Source organism: Morone saxatilis, unplaced genomic scaffold (assembly GCF_004916995.1).
Source record: "Morone saxatilis isolate NCDOM2014 unplaced genomic scaffold, NCSU_SB_2.0 Contig6, whole genome shotgun sequence".
Taxonomy (NCBI): Eukaryota; Metazoa; Chordata; class Actinopteri; family Moronidae; genus Morone; species Morone saxatilis.
In genome coordinates, this window is record NW_023340206.1 from 10,000,386 (window position 1) to 10,018,998 (window position 18,613).

General features: G+C 40.2%; 1 protein-coding gene across 2 annotated transcripts in view; it reads left to right on the plus strand.

Annotated features, from left to right (window-relative positions):
• The window catches only part of LOC118339726 (neural cell adhesion molecule 2-like), a 252,040-nt gene that overhangs the window by 209,074 nt on the left and 24,353 nt on the right, over positions 1-18,613 (plus strand). For both annotated transcript variants that reach the window (XM_035677429.1, XM_035677430.1), the window contains exons 9-15: positions 3,590-3,740; positions 6,225-6,412; positions 7,177-7,273; positions 8,515-8,688; positions 12,063-12,182; positions 13,137-13,258; positions 15,991-16,165. In XM_035677429.1, the coding sequence (XP_035533322.1) occupies positions 3,590-3,740; positions 6,225-6,412; positions 7,177-7,273; positions 8,515-8,688; positions 12,063-12,182; positions 13,137-13,258; positions 15,991-16,165 (1,027 nt within the window). The remainder of the gene's footprint in view (positions 1-3,589; positions 3,741-6,224; positions 6,413-7,176; positions 7,274-8,514; positions 8,689-12,062; positions 12,183-13,136; positions 13,259-15,990; positions 16,166-18,613) is intronic.

An 18,613-nucleotide genomic window follows, 5' to 3' on the forward strand; every position in this document is an offset into this window, starting at 1 on the left:
TTTTTTTTCCATTAATACCTGGTCACAAAAGCAGCATACTGCACTCAAAAATAGATAATAGTAATGTTTAGCCAAGGTTTTGTTGTTCCTTCTCTGTAACCTCTTGAACCTTCCATTTCCTAGAACCTGAAATCCATTATTAAATGTCATTTTGTTTTTATCACAGGGGATGAGGTGGTACAGTAACCATTAAAGTGGTGCAAATATAAAGTTAAGGTATAAGCAATGCTCGCCAGAATTAGACTACAGTGTGTTTCCAGCCTCGCTGACATTTACAGCTGACATTTTTAATATCTGAATTCTCAGCATTTGGAATGAAATAACACAGGAATAGTCTCCATAATCCCATTTGAGAGATTGCATTCCAGATTTGGCTACACTGTAAACGCACATTCTCGTGTATGAGGTCTTATGGATCAGAGGGATAGGATTTCATAAATTTCTGCCCTCCCCTGCTTACCTGCTTCTCTTTTCATCTCCAGCAGCTCCTCTATTCCCGCAACTTCCACTTTCCTTTAATCTCTCTGCTGCCATGTTGGCTACCGCTCACGTGTACATTATGTGCAAGTTAGCATGCAGTTGCAGGAACATGCATGTGTTCACAGGCGTGCGCGTGACTCGCTGTTGTGTTCACGTCTGGCCGCTTGCCTTGTCGTTAGACAGAGCTGCATATCAAACAGGCTGCGCTTTAGGGGCTGAGTTCGTCCCTGTCAGTTGGCAGGGGGGGGGGGGGGGGTGTTAGAGAGTAATTTCCTGACTCAGAAGCTCTCTCCTGGAAGATTTCCTCTCTCTCCTCCTCAACCCCATTCCTCCTCAGCATTCCTATTCAGCACACACTCTCCCAATCCCATTGACCTCAGCTGGCGAGGCAAACAAGCAAAGTGTGCAGTGGCAGCACAAAGAGACCAGAACCGAGCCCCCTAAAGCCGCTTCACCTCATTGGTTGATAGTATAGCAGCGATAAGAGCAAAGATAAGCAATTCTAAACAGGATAATGCTGAAGCAGTCTACGGGTGACAACATAAAGAGAGTGTGATTCAGAAGAGGGGGCCTCACGGCCAAGGCTTATGAGGCTTAGACACATAATGAGTATTAGCAGAGGCAGGGGGGTGATAGGAGGGCATTAGAAGGGGCTGGATGTGAATTGATTTACTGAGGAAATCTATGTAGGAGGTGTGCAGAATGTGCACACACATACACAGACCGATATCACAGACTTACTTATAAATATGCAAATATACTTAAATAGATAGGAATGCAGACACACACAAACATACATGCAAGAACTCACCAGTGCAGAGACACATCAAAAGAAAAGAAGGGAAACTACTTCAGAGAAATGATCATTTTGGACAGTGGTAAGGAAAAAAGCTTGGTCAGTTTATAATACTTTAATTTTACTTTAACATTTAAAGAACCAAAGATCAAGTCAAATAATTGTCCAAAGTAAACAAAGATAAACAAAATTATCCCAAATTGCAGTTTACGTGTGCCAAACTATCTCTTTGCACTGACTTGTCCTGGTTACCTGGCAACCTCACAGTGACAACAAGAATAAACAAACAAGAAACAACGAGGTAATCAGCAAGCGTTTGAAGTGCTGGTAGGTAGATTTTGTTAAATCGGGACAGAGCGGTTTCTAAGCTAACAGGAAGCTGGGTCTAGCGACATAGTTAGCGTACAGATGTGAGAGCGGTATCGACCTTCTCATCCAAGCTAGTGAGTCCATTCCTTTAAAAACCAAGTTAGATGTTTCCCACTAACAATTTCAACTTGTTGACACATTTGGTGTTTACAAATTGGAAACACACAAACAAAAAGCTCCCAAGGCATTGTGGGTTACCCCTTTGCTAGATAAGCTTCAGCCTCAGCTTTGTTTTTTTTCCCGTTCTAATTCCTTTATTAGACGCAAACTCACAACACTAAATTGAATGCAATCCTACATTAACCCTCAGGCCTTGAGCTAAATAACCTCTATTTTTACTCTATTAAAACGGTTTATCTAAGCTGACTTAATTGACTAATTAGAGGGTGCAACAATGTGGGAAAAACTCATTTATAACTATACTAAACTACTAATTATAAATATACCTTTTGTACGTATATTGTTTTATAGCCACAAAGCTTCTGTGCAGTGTGTCTACTTTTAAACTAATATCCTGATCGTGTTCATAAAACATCCATGTCAGCAGACCCCTCATAAGAAGACCTTGTTTTTCTGCAGTGAGAAGCACCAAGTGTCTCCAGTTATACAAGCCGGTCCATTTCAGTGTTCCCTAGCAGTGATAGTGCAATCATGATATGGTCTTGCTATACTTGATAGCCGTGTCTTTTAGTTCACAAAGGCTTCGAGAGCCCAGGATAGATTGCCACCGTAATGTATGCCATGTGCTGTTTGATGGGTACTTATATTGAAAATACCCGACGAAACTCCCAGACTATGCATAATAAGAACTCCTCCAACTAAAACTGTGTTTCCCATTCATGCCAATGCCTTGTATGCAAAAAGAGAACGCCAAACCAACTTCTTCATTATACATTTAGATGAAGAAGAAACAACGAAGGAAAGAAAAACTTTTGTAGCCGGTCTTCATCATATTTATCATCTGATTTAGTATTTCAAGTTTAAAAGACAGCAAGTAATATTGTTTAAAATGATTTTACCCAGTGTGTCTGACCTTCAAATCTTCTTCCAATCAAAAAAACAAAAAATAAACAAAACCTGCTGCAGCTCTCAGATGCATCATGGACAGGACCTCTGAAAAGTAGTTTCTTCGGGGTGAGAAAGGTTATCTGTTAGGTAACAGTCTCGGGGCTACAGCCATATCGGGTCTGCAACAAGGATGCTCCTGGGCTGTTTTTTCTCATTACGAGTGAATGTCGATTACTGGAATGATAGCCTCGTCTGCTGTAATTGACCCGTTGCTTCAAATTGATACCATCTGTCTTCATACAGATGTAATGACCTTGTAATAAATCGACAGTTTATTGCATTAACCCTGACTCTGTGTGACAAGTGACGGTTGCCTGCAAAGGGGGGTCAAAATGGATCAAGGGGCTGTCATTCAGTCGCAACTACAAAATTGGACGAGCAACTTTCTGTAAATTACTTGGCAATAGGATCAGCCTTTGTCTTTTGGATTCCTTTTATTTAGCTCTGTGTTCATTCATTTTCATATCTCTATCGACCAATTCTTACTCCAGCTTTACACGATCAAAAGCATAGATGTGGCCTTTTCTTCAAATGTAGCATCACAAATAAATTACCACCAAATTATTCAGTGCTATAATCAATCCCCTCCTGTTTCAGCACCCCAGGTCTGTCTGGTTAGTTGCTTTTTCCGGGTCTTAAATGATGTGTTTGGAGGTTGTTTTTAAAATAATTTCACACACCTAACCACTCAATAAAGCCAGCAACTGCGTGAAAATTACATGTATGCTAATGCAACTCTTTATCGCCGAAACGTTAGAATGTGTGAACAGAAGAACATCAACTGTGATGATGCGAGTGAGACATTATTTCACAGACATATGGAGCTATTTGTATGTTGATGTCATGCCTAATAATAAGTCCTATATGTGTCTCCAGAGTCAGGACGGACGCTTTGAAGTCCGCGGACGTCACGGCAAGTCGGTGTTGACCATCAGCGGCGTGAGGCTCACTGACTTGGGTCGATTTGACTGCGAAGCACTCAGCAGGATCGGAGGTCATCAGAAGAGCATGTACCTGGACATTGAGTGTGAGTGTTTTTCAGTTCACAGAGGTCCTGTCCCCTCACACAGCTGTTTCCAGTTATTCCTGCTGATTAGACCACACACACTGTCCTGAGCAGAGGTCTAATCAGGCAACTTAAGTCAAAAACACCTGTGTGGCTCTGCTGAACTGCACTGTACTGTACTGTACTGTACTGTACTGTTCTACGACCTGTATTAACATTTTGTACATTTAACAAACCCTTTAACTATATTGATAAAAGAGAAGCAGCAGTCTCACTATTGACACTTGGACAGGAGTTTATTAAGGACATTAAACACTGCTAAGCCCATGAGATACACCAGTCAGAGTCATGAAATGCATAAAACACCTCGCCGTAATTGTGGAATTGATCCTAAACTGATATTAGAGCAATTTAACATCCAGTTTTCACATATTCTAAAAATGCATTTAAATCCACACTCAGATCACACAAAATTACCCATAACCACTGAAACTGACCATGACATTGACTCTTACTTTAGTACAATGCAACGTCATAGATTTTTTTTCTACTGGAAAATGGCAAATAACTTCAGTTGCAATGAATTAATCAAATAATTGTATTATCTCTATGTATTATAGGGACGTAACAGAAGTCAAGATCAAGGATACATTTCTTTTTATTTATTTTGAACGGCCAATAGTGCAAGTGTTAAAGACTAACACTGGTGCATAATATTTTGCTCATTAAGTGATTAAAATCCCAATAAATAACCTTAGAGCCTTGGTGTGGTTAACGGCATAGGAAACAAATTCCTGTGGCACTCATAACTGAGTTGTCATGCACAGAGTCATGTTTCTTTGACTTGAACTGATTCTTTTCTGTGTAGCTGCTTTGTTGCAAGAGAAGTAAACGTTCAAGCAACTAGTTGTGTAACATTGGCTGTGGGCAAAATGAATAAGAGCGTTACCGTATGGAGCCCTGCTCACCTGATATAACCCCAACCACTCCTATTTTAGATCCTAAATGTGAAAATGAAACACAGCAGTCAAATCAGCAACGTAGCGAGCAACAAGTAAACCCCTGCAGTCTTGTTTAGAGTTCGAAAGTTCAACCATGCTTACTTCTAATAATTCTTTTCACACTGTGGCTGTTTTTCTTTCCGAAGATCATTATATTATTATAAACAACTCACCCCCTCAAAACCTCTACACCCACTGCACCCCACGCACAGCCTTCAGAAGGGTTAATTAGCGAGAGGATATCATGCATCGCTTTTCGTTTTCCCTGCTGACAGTTCCCCTACTTCCCAGTGAGCGCACCCATTCCTCAGTGCTGGTTGTTTGGGGTTATTCGGGGCAGGCTATCCCCTGCCTAATGAGCGCTGAAGCAAACATCTCCATTTTTGCCTCGAAATGATTAGCTTCATTATGAGAGTGGCTCTGTTGCCTGCAAGAGACCAGTAGGAAGAGTTTTTTTTATTTTTGGTAGCAGTGTTTCCACCTTGAAGCTCAGAGAAACAGCAAAGGAAGAGGGCAGACAAATAAATAAATGTGGAGAGAGAGTGAGGAAAAAAATGAGCACTGTATCTCTGTCGTCATGTGGAAACCAATTTTCTCCTCCTCTGGCTGAGATGACTTTTGGGTTCATGGATTCCCTTCAAAACCTGTTTTGCATAGTTTTTGAAAAGTTGACATTCTGGAAAAAAAAGTTTGATGGCATCCTTGTGTAGAAAAAATAAATCTCACATGCATGCACCCACTCTCCAACCATGAAGCAAAGTTGCTGCTGTCATTATACTGTAAACTTGTTTTGCTGGAGCCACAGCTGACAACTCGCTCTCAGACTTGACTCCCACTCTGCAGAAAGACACAGGCTGTGAGTCTGAGTGTGGCGGGGCTGAGCCAGCCATTGCCACCGAACTAATGAACTCATTTACTAAGTCACTGCAGGCTGCGGGGGATAACGTGTCCTCGGCTGTGACAGAGAGCCAGGCATCAATCTCTTTAATGGAATCCTGCAAGCGAGCATAAAACAACCATAATGCCTCTCTGACTGAGCTGGGCTGACTGGGCCAAAAGAAATCTGCACGAGAGCTCGCCGCTGCGATCGTCCATTACTGCCCTTCCTATTTGCTGGGGCAAATGAGCTTCTGTTTACATCCTTTATTTTTATTCTTGGGGAGATGATGGTAATGCAGATTCCTCCCTTCCCCAGCATGAGGTGGCTTCAATTAAGTTAAAGTTTTTCTTTTTAACACTGCAGAGGGAGTTTGGGAAGTGTTAATGAAATGCTTTTTCTTCTCCCTTTGAGGAATGTGTGTGTTAAGCCTCAGCAAGTCATTTTTATGTCTTTGATCATCCAGCTCAGCTTCACCTTTGATTTGAGTGTTTAATTGGCTGCCAAAAATTCCAGTCCCACCAGCAATTACTCTTTTGGCAATTTAGGTATTGGTTTAGTGCAAAAAGCTGATTAACCATATAAACGAGGCAAGTGCTGGAGGTAATATCTCCATGTTTTGAACAGATATACCAAAGTTCCTGACCAACCACACCATCTATTACTCATGGGAGGGGAACCCAGTGAACATAAGCTGCGACGTGATGTCCAACCCGCCTGCCACCATGTTGTGGAGGAGAGAGCGCTTCACCATCTCTGCAGAGGGAACCGCCAACACACGGGTGCACAGCGCGGAGGGCAAGTCTGTGCTGGAGGTGGGTAGTGCTGTGGGGGAAAAAATCTGTTAAATACCCCGAGGCGTAATATTAAAAATGAATCCCTTAGCAAATAGATTCAACAGTATGACTGAAGAAAGGCAGTCTCTTATTAACATTTTCTATAACCAAAACAACAGGAAACACATGATTTTAAGTTATTATTCAACCTCTCTCTAATCACCCACGACATGTTTTTATACTAAGATGTATTTTTCTTCTCTTAAGCTTATTCTCTTAGGCTTATATGTCACGTCATGTCATGTGTCTGACTCATGATCTTACTCTTCAAACATCTTGACAAAAGCCCTCCATGCTAAACCCCTTTCAGTGGGCAACTTACATTCAGTTACCAAACAACTTAACATGGTGGGTGCATTTGTACATAAGCATAAAGCATGTGAACAACAGCAACATCATAAAAACACAAACAGAATCATTAGGTCATCACAGGTTTATCAGAAAATGTCCCTCACAGTAGAGTGAGTAGAGAGTCCGAAACCGTGTCTTACAGAGCACAGTTCTTAACTGCAAATAACACCTTTCATATTACACATATCATGTGAGCCATTGTTAATAGAAAATATTGATTCACGTTAAATGTTATTTTTGTGACTTCTGTGACTTCTGTGAGCATCACAAAAGAACTCCATTCACCACCATTGTCCATGGAAGCAGAAATTAATTACTATTTGCATGCGTAACAAAACAGATATGTAAGAAATATATTATTTTGTAATAAGCCATTTAACTTCCCATCCTAGGTGACACCTATGTCCGACAGGGACTTCGGACGCTACAACTGCACAGCCAGAAACAACATTGGAGTCCGATACCAGGAGTTCATTCTGGCCCAGGCAGGTGAGTCTGCACCCACTATTGGGCTGCCCTTTACCTGAGCTAATGAAGTTGGTGACTTAATTTCAAGTCCAGAATGTGTGGAGTCAGGGATCCCACACCTTTTGAATCACTGCTCTCACAGTGACTCTTAACTGTTCAACTGCTTTGTAACCCTCTACCTCTCTACTAATGGTAATAGCCTTATTTGCAATTCTCAGGAAGATAAATTCTACTACAACTCCCAACCCCTATTCAGTCTAGCCTAATCTCAAATAGTGCCAGCTGATTTACCATACCCCTCGCTATTTACTGAAGTACCCCCTAATTTACGGTAGCGCAGGCTAATACACAATAGTGCAGTCCAATTATCTTTAGTGCAGATTGAATTGCTCTGGCTAAGGAGAAAAGTAGTGAGCAAAAAGCTGACCTAATATGTAGTCTTGCAGGAAACAATGTGTTTTGGAAGTTGTTCTGACACTTGCAGTTCTGCACAAACGCACTCACACACACACAAGAAAACATGCACATACACATTGGTGTAAAAGTTTGAGTCAATAATAGATGAGAGATGATCTCCAGTGGAAGCTGCAAGAACTAATTCTCATTTCCCACACTGTCTTCTGAGTAAAAACCTCTTGAAATGTCTTTGCGTGTACATTTGTAATTTGATATAAATAGGCCCACCAGTAAGTACCTGAATATTGTACTGATGCTTTTAGTGTGTTTTAAGTGAGAAACAAAAAATAGCAAATAGGTTTGTTTGCAACTAAAACAAGTCCAAGGACAAATGAGAGATGCACCTGAGTGATGCACCACCTTACTTTTAATATTAAGTAATTTATGAGAAATTGCTTTCAAGGCTTATAGTTATTAAAGTAATAATTTATATATTTAGGTTGATTATGTGGATGACAGTGATGTAATTGGTAGAAGGCACAGTGAGTACTGTCGGCAGCATTGAAAGTACCTTCATCTTCAGTTTGAAAATATATGTTGAAGCTCCCTATTTTTTTTTAAAGTACAGTAGTTGTTGCATGACAGTAAACAGGAAATAATTTAAGAGTAGAGTAGAGTAGAGTAGTAGCTCTTTACCTGTACAATGTGGTGCCGCCTTGCTTTCATTCATAAAGGTTTGTGGATTTTCTGATTAACAGAAGCTTCTGAGACCAAGTAAGTGGTTCAGGCAATACCGACCAGCTTTTGAGGAGAAGTAATCCAAATGCCGTGCGTGTTTGACCCACATCATTATTTTGTCTCTTCAGATGTACCGTCAAATCCATACTCAGTGCGTCTTTCAGCCGTTTCCCAGCGCTTGGCGACCGTCACCTTCATGAAGCCCGACTCGCATGGCGGCGTGCCCATCAGCTACTACCTGGTCCAGTACAAGGAGGTTGGCTCACAGGACTGGAGGGATGTCAAGTCACACAGTGTCCAGAGTGAGTGTCGTTGTAGTCATACCAGTTAAATCATTTTTTTAATGTGTTATGCACTTATTGTGAAACATGAAAGTAAAATCTTCATGCTTTGGAGATGGACCCCATTATGTGTTCTCATTTTGGCTAAAAGTCCACTTGAACAGATGTCTGCTTCCATCTCCATTTTCTTGAATGCGTCAGATCAATAGACGAAGAAAGGATTCGTCTGTTCATAAGCTCTGCTCTTACAAAGGTGTCTTAACATAATACATATGTGAGTGAATGGTTAAAAGCAATGATCTAAATATAAATTCCACATATTTTGTTCCATTTAATACAGACCATGGACACTTTATATTACAGTTGACTATTTTGCAATAAGAACTTGTATTTCAGAACTTTCCAGACAGCCACTGATTTCTATTCATTCTTGTATGTCTGGCACTTGCTGGAGCTGTGCACGTTTCTCAGAGTTACAATACTGTTGACAGGTAACAAAGTACAAACTTTCCAAATCAATCCCCTTGTAAATTCACATTATCATATAACAATAATGGGTATAATATTTTAAAAATATTAAAGGTTCAGTGTGTGGGATTCAGTCACATTTCTTGGTGTTCTGACGCCCTCTCTCTCTCTGTCGATAAAAAATCATTCTAAGCACAAAAATTTTAATTTTCAGGTGACTAATGTTCCTCCTAATTGTTACACACTGGACCTTTTAAAGGTTACTCAAAATTATCGTCTCTTAATAGTTTTCATTGGAACTACTTTCTACTGAAGAAATTATCCCTATGAAATTATATTTTTTTAACTTAATGTTTACTCAAACACTTAAAGCTCAAGTCTGCAATGAGTTTTTTAAACCATGTGGAATTAAGTGGAAACCAATGGCTGCCTGAAAAATTAAGAAAGAAAATGTCAAATTCCATCCTAATCCTCAGATAACTACTTGTACAGTTCTACAATGACGAATAAACATGTACATAGTTACCAGTAGAAAATAAGACTGCTTCACTTTTGAGAAATGTTTTTAATTTTGTCACACAGTTCAAAACTCATAGCTTTTACTAGTTAGACCAGCGAGGTATGGCCTCATCGTGCCAGATTAACATCCTATCAGGTGTTGTCCAGCATTTCTGTCTGCTAAACACAAATCGAACGACACCAATCAAGCATGAGTAGAAGACATGGCCAAAGCCTCTGCCGTGAGATGTTTTTGGGTCATGACGGAACCTCAAACACTTCACCGGGAGAGTGCCGCAACCCGTCTGAGCCGAAAGAACACGCTCCTCCTCTTCTTATGCTTCACGACTCCAAATTGATTTCTGAGCCTGTTGGTGGAAAGTACACCATGAGCTGAAGGATGGAAAGATGGATGGATGAATAGAAGATGGAAGCTGGAGGACTAATGTTCGGGTGATAAGCAGGTCTGACAAACCTGAAGGGCTTATCACTAATATCCCTCATTTCAGAGTCAATTACAATATGGAGATGCAGTGAGGTGAATACTAATCAGTAGTAGTATATGTGAAAATATACTGCACTTATAGAGTAAAGACAGGGATATGCATGAAGGAAAACAGAAAGGGACTAGTACTTGACAAATAAAGCTTGATAATTAATTTAATTTCCTGCCTGTTTAGTTAAATTTGACCCTGTACTGAAGATTAGGACAAAATATTAAAATTGTGAGCTGAACTAATTACAAACTAGTAAGTGGCATCATATAATCAAAAGCCACTTCAGATACCCTCAGTAGAAGATCCTTATACAATAAACTCTTCAATATAATGAGATGCCTGGACTCGTTTCATTTGAATGCTTTTGCCCAAATTGAAATGTCTGCTTATAGCCTGGAAAGTAAGCCAGCACTGCTGAAAATTGCAAAATTTGTTTTCAGTTCCAGGACTAAAGAACTGCAAAAGCACCTATTACTGTTCAAGTATTTAATTTGTGCAGACTGATAAAAACAACAAGTTTCACTCAAGCTCATTACACTGCCGACTCTCTGCTGCCTCTCTGAATAGTGACGGCTATATAAAGAGGCTGCAGAATTTAAACAGGAATCTGTACTGTGCTCTCATAATGAGATTTCCTGTTTTCCTCAATAATTGATGTCATTTACAGCATGAATTCAATAGATTACGCTGTTTTCACTATCGCTATGGTTGCAATATCCTTTATGATAATGACCTTGGATCTCGTGGGATTCACACTCCAGTCTAGTTTTTTGATATTTAGTTTATTAGAATTTACTGTTTTAATATTCATATAGGTGAACGTCATTTTTTATTTTCCTTAAATGGAATGTTTACTCTTAAGTTTCCACACTAATAATCCTACTTAATCTTAAAATACTGTTAATTCATAGTATTTTACCAGAGTGCTGCAGCCACTCGGTTTAAGTTATATCATAGGAATACAGCTAACAATGTTATTCTGCAATGAGCACAGAACAAACTCCAGATTAGAATAAATATCACAAAAACTGCATTGAAATGTAAAAAGTAATAGATCTGGATAGATTTAGTGTAGCTCTGAAATACAGAACATGGTATGTGGACTCATACACATTACATTTATATGTGATTGTTGAAGAATTAAGGTGTCAGTATGCTTGAACCAAAGTACTTACTGGATGGTAGTACAGTGTCTGAAACCCTAACCCCATGACAGCACGCTTTTTACCCAACCTTTAAGGGTGGTCATTCAAAAAAGTAAGAAAAAGGTTTGCTTTCAGAAGTAACTTTATATGAATGAGTTAGTTTGAAACACACTCAATCTTGGCCAATAAGGTCTTTGTTGGCCCTGGTTCATCCAACAGGTGTTGTATGGGTTTAAGGTCAGACCAGTCAAGTTCTTCCACACCTGGGGAAACCATTTCTTTATACAGTATGTCTGGCTTTGTGCATGAGGAAATAATCATATGGAAACAGGACATCTCTTCTCAAATATCTCCGAAACTAAAATCTACCATTTAGAAATAGTAGCCCAGAGAAGTTTCTAAATAAATTCATTCTGTTAACATCTTTAACTGACTTGTGACAAGTTTCTTATCAAACAGGTTAATAATAGAGTTGGGACTTGTGTGCCGTGCCATGGCATAAGCGACTTCAATCAGGTTTTGTGATTTTCCATTCAGAATCAGTAATACTTTAATAATCCCAGGGGGAAATTAGTTAATTACTTAATTCAACAGGAGCGCATGACAAAAGTGGTTGTTAACCTTGATCTACATGTAACCGGCCGTTTATTGTGCTGTTTATTATTATGTACATTATAATGTTTATTCTTACTTGAGAAAGTTGCTGTTTTAGTGATTGGCTCTGCTATCTACATGATTCACGGCCGGCACACATTTCCAGGTGACATGAACTCTTGTCTCTCTCCAGCGACAGTTGTGCTGACGGGGCTGGAGCCCAACACGACGTATGAAGTTCGAGTAGCAGCTGTCAACGGAAAGGGTCAGGGAGAGTTCAGCCACACGGAGACCTTCCAGACTTTGCCCATCCGTAAGTCTCTTCTTCTTTCATGGCACATTCTTCAAAATAAGAGTTTCATTAGGATCCGACTCATTAGTATCCGAACCAGAAGGGATTTTCAGACGTATTTTAATAGCCACTTACATATGTATCCAGTAATAATCACTTGTCATTATTACAATGGTGTTATAGCAATTAGACAGAGTTAATTGTTCATATTGGCACATCCCCGTCTGTCACAGATGTTGATGATGGAGTGCAAACTCCAGACTACAGAAACATCTAAACGCAGATAACAGCTATGAAAGTGTGGATGAATATGAGAAAGATATTTGAGTCCTGTTTCATTTAATAAAATAAAGTTATGTGATAGAAATGCCGACATGCTTAAAGACCTATTTAAGGCATCAGCACCTAAGTAAAATGAGACCTATTTGCCGTTTTATGAAACTGTTTATATTTGAGATGGTTACAGCCTCCTCGTATTTCAGTAGTATGTATCCAGATTATTGGAGCTACGAATAGATCCTGTCAAATTTGTGTCTTGATGTAAAACTGCAGCATTAAAAATTATATACTGCAGGGCTTTCATGATAAGTATTTTATATATTCTGGCAATCTGGCACAGCAGGATTGTAGTAAATCTGGGCAAGGCCATAGAAAAAGTATTTCCACTGTTAATATTATACAGCAGTTCAGCTACCGAGAAGGAAGGTTGGAAAGAAGACCCAATTAGTAAAATACAGTGAATAATAAGAAGCTCCAGTCAACATTAGTTATAGCCAGGCAGTGGGAGTTGCCTTGTAATATGAATTTAATTCAGCTTAAAACCGTCTCTCTCCTTGTACTGCATCCATATCTCATATCTCACATTGCCACCTGCTCCCCTCCTCGGGAATGCACACACAGCCACACACACTCATCCTCTCACAGAAAAAAGACACATTGTTTTGCTCAAGCTTCCTCCCTGCATGTCTCCCTCAGGAGAGCCGAGTCCGCCAGCGGTCCACGGGCAGAGAGGAATGGGCAAGGCTTACAGGCTGGGGCTGGTCAAGCAGGACGATGGAGGGATGCCCATCGTGGAGTACATAGTCAAGTACAAGACTGTGAGTAACTTAGAGTCTGTTGTGTGTAACATTTAGGATCTATTGGCAGAAATGGAATATAATATTCATCACTATGTTTTAATTAGTGTATAATCACCTGAAAATGAGCCGCTTTTATCTACAGAGGGAGCAGGTCTTCTTCTACAGAGTCCACCATATTTCACCAACATGTTTCTACAGTAACCCAGAATGGACAAACCAAACACTGGCTTGAGATAGTGCCTTTCGTGTTTTTCCGCAAGTTTCACAGCAACTATAGTTTTTTTTTTGCTCTTGGTTTTGTCAAGGGGTTTCAGTTGGGGGACAATCTGCATCTCACCGCTGGATATCACAAAATCCTACACGCTGATCCTTTAATCGAGTCTCGACAACTTAGTTTGAATTGAGTTCAAGACAAGACAGGATAAAGTTAGAAAGAAAAAGGTAAGAAAAGAAAAATTAGGAAACAGTGTTAAACCCTTAATATCCAAATAATCTACAAGGATAAATCAATTTATCGACTGAACGTATGACAATATTCTCTATTTTTCTTTGTGTCAAGACCAAAACCATCTATTAATTGATCCAACTAACAAGTATTTTCTGATTTCTCTTATTCCTCTGTGACATAGAGCTCCATTGTTGTCAAAAAACACATTAATGAGTTGCATTGTTATGTTTCTTTATTGCAGTGGTTATTAAACTTTTTCTGGTGTGCCCCCCTTCAGAAGCCAAAACAAAGTTCATGACCAACACTTACTGATTAGTCATAATCATTAACAATGATTGGGGAACCAAAACTAATAAAAAATAATTCAGGTTTAATTTCAGTGAAAAGGTCAGCGCAATAGCATGAGCTAACTCGTTTGTTTATTTCCCCTACATAAATCATATTCATACAACTGTTCCCCTGGTCATCCATGCCCCACCTGCAGTGGCCTTGTGCCCCACAGTTTGAAAACCACTGCTTTATTGCAATTAACGTGGGAACTGTAGTATATTTCAGTCCCACATACACCATCCTGCTGCTGTAAATACTTATTAGTGCATCAAAGGTGTATTAATCTGCAGCTGAAAATAATCCCCAACAGACGCACTATTTATTCTTATTGGAGAAAAAAATCCAGCTGTTTCAGGAAAATAAGTTTGCCTTTCTTAAAGATGAAATTACATGTGTTCCTCCAAAGATTTCCATCTTAAGGAGGAACCAGTGGGCTTGACAGAGTAGTATCTGAAAGTATTCAGAGAAGCATAAACACATTGTTGGTTCTGGTCTTTTCATTATATGATATGTTGAAAATAATAAAGATTAGAAGAAGACAGAACAAATCCAACCACTGAATTCAATATTCCACTACTCCGAATAAAGCCAGGCCGCCACTTACTAAGTTTTTAAAAGAGGACCTTACAATTCAAAGCAAACGTTTTTAATTTGGAAGAATGCAATTTTGTCTCACATAAAAGACACCAAAACAGCTCAAAATCATAGATTTTCCTTTGTGTTTGACACAATAGTGACACAGGATGTGACACTAGGAATGCATTTTCCTACCAATGGAGTGTGCGTGACTCACAAGCTTAATAGGTTCCTGTCGATTGAGTTGAGTGGGTGCGTTGGTGGCAAAATGAATAATGTTCTGCTTGAGAATCTCCATTTTTCTATCCTTGTGTCACTTACAATTCATGTTTTAAATGAGAGTACACACAAGCTCTCAAAATTCACTCATCCATTTAAGTAGTTGATTTTTTGTGTGTAAAATAGCAAAAAGCAGCTTAAACTCACAAGATAAGGCTAGCGAGTGAGATGAGGCCAGGAAGGAGAATAGATGGCACTCGTACAAGAACTCACCACAGGACTAAGTGGATTTGAGCTGGTCCAAATCTCCTATCTCCCCAGTGCTAATGTGTAGCCATTTTGCTGTCTCATTGAAAAAGTGACAGTGATTTTAAATAATACTTTCCATGCTGTGAAAAACAGGGTTGGGGAGTCTCTGAGAGGCTTTTGAAGGCCGAGCAGGAAGCCAGCTTCACACCCCAGTAATCTCACGGCCTTGTCTGGCATCAGGAACACAAAACTGCTCCATCATGGAGGGGCATGCGGAGGGGATGAACTTGCAGACAGACTACACTTGAATCTGCACCCACACAAAGACACATCATAGTCACCTGGCAACAAGTGTTACATACATCTGCACCCCAGACCTCGAATTTCTAAAAGCCAATTTTGAAATCTGTCCTCTTACATTGAGAGGAAAAGGTGCCAAGGAGGCAATGATGGTAAGCAGACAGTACATTTGGCATGCTCTCAATTTGTAGCTCGCGGCCTGACTCTTCATTTTCCAGTTCTTTGTTTGCACTTGTTCTCGAGACGAAGAGAAATCGAAGAAGCAAGGAAAGAAAGGAAGAGTGATGTAAGGAAGCAGAAACAAGAGAAAAGGCTGCAGCCACAAAGGAACAGAAAGGTATCTGAGAACTTGTGTGATCGTGATGAAAAACAGAGGATTACCCTTTCTCTTAACTTATGCAAGTGCATCTGGGTAGGCGTTTTACAACTGCAACTTAATTTCTGATTGCGGTAACCCTCCAAATCCCCAGATTAAAAACACACAGGGTAAGCTGTTGTTTATCACATAAAACAACGCTTCCTCAGCTCTCCTTTGATGCTCGCAGACAAAAATGTAGAGTATTGATTAAAGTTATGTACCCTTGTTTTTTACATTGCTCTCCTATCCTCCCCTCTTCTCTCCTTTCAGGATAAAGAGGAACAGTGGATGACCAAGCTAGTTCCAGGGGCGAATGACTTTGCAATGCTGCAGCCGCTGCAGTGGAACACGAGATATGAAGTGGAAATCACAGCGCGCAACGTCAAGGGCCTGTCGGAGCCCACCTTCTATCAGTTCTTCATGCCACAGAAACCTGACATTACAGGTAAAACCATGATAAAAGAAAGCTTTGTGCTGTAATTTGCCTCTTTAATACATCCAATTTTCCTTTCCTTTACTACATATAGCTAGCATTGACTGCCTTTTCAAAGCCCCCAAGAGAACGTTTCTGAACTTGTTGTGTTAAGCGTCTTGTTATTCGTGCCACTGGAAAGAGCGATGGCATTGGCGATAACAAAAGCAAGAGAGCAAGATGTACCAGTCAAGATAAAGCAAGCCTCAGAGCACAGCAGGCCTCATAGCTGCATTACTTTCTGGACAAATGAGGCTGCTGTCAGTGGAGAGATTGGTGCCTGTGCTTCTCCTCCAATGGATTCCTCCCCCTATGATTGTTGAATGGTGTTTAAATCTGAGAGACTGTAGAGAAGCATTTGTCGTTTTCTAGTGTTGCATTGTAAAGCATTTTTCAACTGTAAAACCTTGTTGTAGCTGCACTAGAAGACCTCTTTTTGACTTAGTGTCATCTACATTTGGGTCTACAGCGAAGAAATCTTGCAACAAAATGAGCCAGAACTTCACGGTACATCAGATATCTCGTTTCTACAATGACAAAGGCAACCGTCCAGTGTGTCGCATTTAGGAGTCTTTATTGGTAGAAATGAAATATGATATTCGTAGTTATGTTTTCATTAGAGTATAGTCACCTGAAAATAGGAATTGTTGTGTTTTTGTTACCTTAGAATGAGCTGTTTTTATCTACAGACACCGCAGGTCACCCTCCATGGAGACCTGCATGTTTAACTGCCATGTTTCTACAGTAGCCCAGGACGGACAAACACTGGCTGTAGCTTTTTGTGGGTTTCATGGCCACTGTAGTTTCTTCTACACACTTCACAGCCCGTTCTCCCATGCTCCCAAAACAACAAATCCTTTATTTCCCATTATGCAACTCAATAGCGTCTTTCATCATCAGGGATATATTGAAAAGCCTTCCCCAAGAGCCACAGACATTATGTAGTTACATTAACAATTTGAGTAGTCTTTCCTGCGACCTGTTAACTGGACTTCATGTGTAACATCAGTGCAATGCCCCTATAAAATCACTAATGTTCACAAGAACAAAAAAAGTTAAAAGTTATTATTATTACTTGGAAGGAATATCAAACCAAAATTGATTTTAGTGACTGGCAACAACTCCACCTGGACATGTATCATAGACCTGAGTCAGTCGATTAATTGATTTGTTTCTTGATTGGCAGAAAACTTGTCGCAATTATTTTGATGATATATTAAACATTTGAGTAATTTATCAAGCAAAAAAGTCAAACATTCTCTGGTTCCAACATTTTTTATAGACTTAATAGTTGCAGCATGTAATCTTGCTGTTGGTCCATGTTGTGTCACCACAAAGAGCTGACGTCCACATCAGGGATCCATTCACACCTGTTAAAAAAAAACGACACAAATGGTGGTCTGCTTCAGAGAAACCCAACATGAATTTAAATACCCCCAGGCTGTGGTTTTCTTCTTTAAAATACCATTCTCTTCTTCTTCTGTTCTTCTCTTTTTTATGCTGTGGTCCTCCTGTGGTGCTACTTAACAATTCTGCTCCAGAACGCATCACAGACAGAATGCTTCTGCATGGTTAGTCGGGCTCATTTCTCATTGAAAGACCAACACGCAGTAAAATAAGCCAGTACACACACACACACACACACACACGGACATCTTTTTTTTCAGCTCTGTGTCGTCCTTATGTCGAGGTTATGGTTCTGCCTCATGAAAAGTGCGTGTGTTGTGCTGCTCATGGTGCTCTTTCTCTGTTGAGTCTCAAGCTTAATGTCCCAGAAAAAGAAAAGGAATGCCTGGGTGTGCAGGAAGCTTCTCATTTCCAAGTCCTCCAGGCCATTAGGGCCAACATGCAAATGCACACACGTGTGCAGAAACGCAAACAGAAGCTTTGAAGTTTTCATCGTGCGACTCTTTGAAGTTTGAACACACACGGTTATAGACATACAGACACATGTATTGTTGAAATAAAAATGCTGTGCACTTCCCCCCTGCAGACCTTGCTGTCACACGTGGAAAAAACAAAGCAAAGGAAGGCTCTTTCAGTGTTGTTTTGCTCTCCTCTCTCAGCCTGTTACCACATCCATTTGTGCTGTTTTGGATCGAGCAAGTGTTTGCCTCTGTCATTACTGCACCAGCTAAATGGCCTCTGAGAGTGTGTGCTGCTTTTCAAACAGAAAACGAGACCGGGAAAACGGCAAGCTTAAGGCGGGTCACTTCGATTGGCTGTCCTCTCTTGTTAGCAAACAGCGGTGCATCGTGGGATAGAGGCTGGGAGAGTGCAAGAGAGAGGGGAGAGGGACGGGGAGAAAATGCTTTTCTCCTAATGTGTTTGAAGGAGAGTCACACAGGCGAGCTATTCGGCTACACAGAAGCAGGATTTTCAGAATCTCTCTTATGTGAACACACATAAGTTGCTCCACCG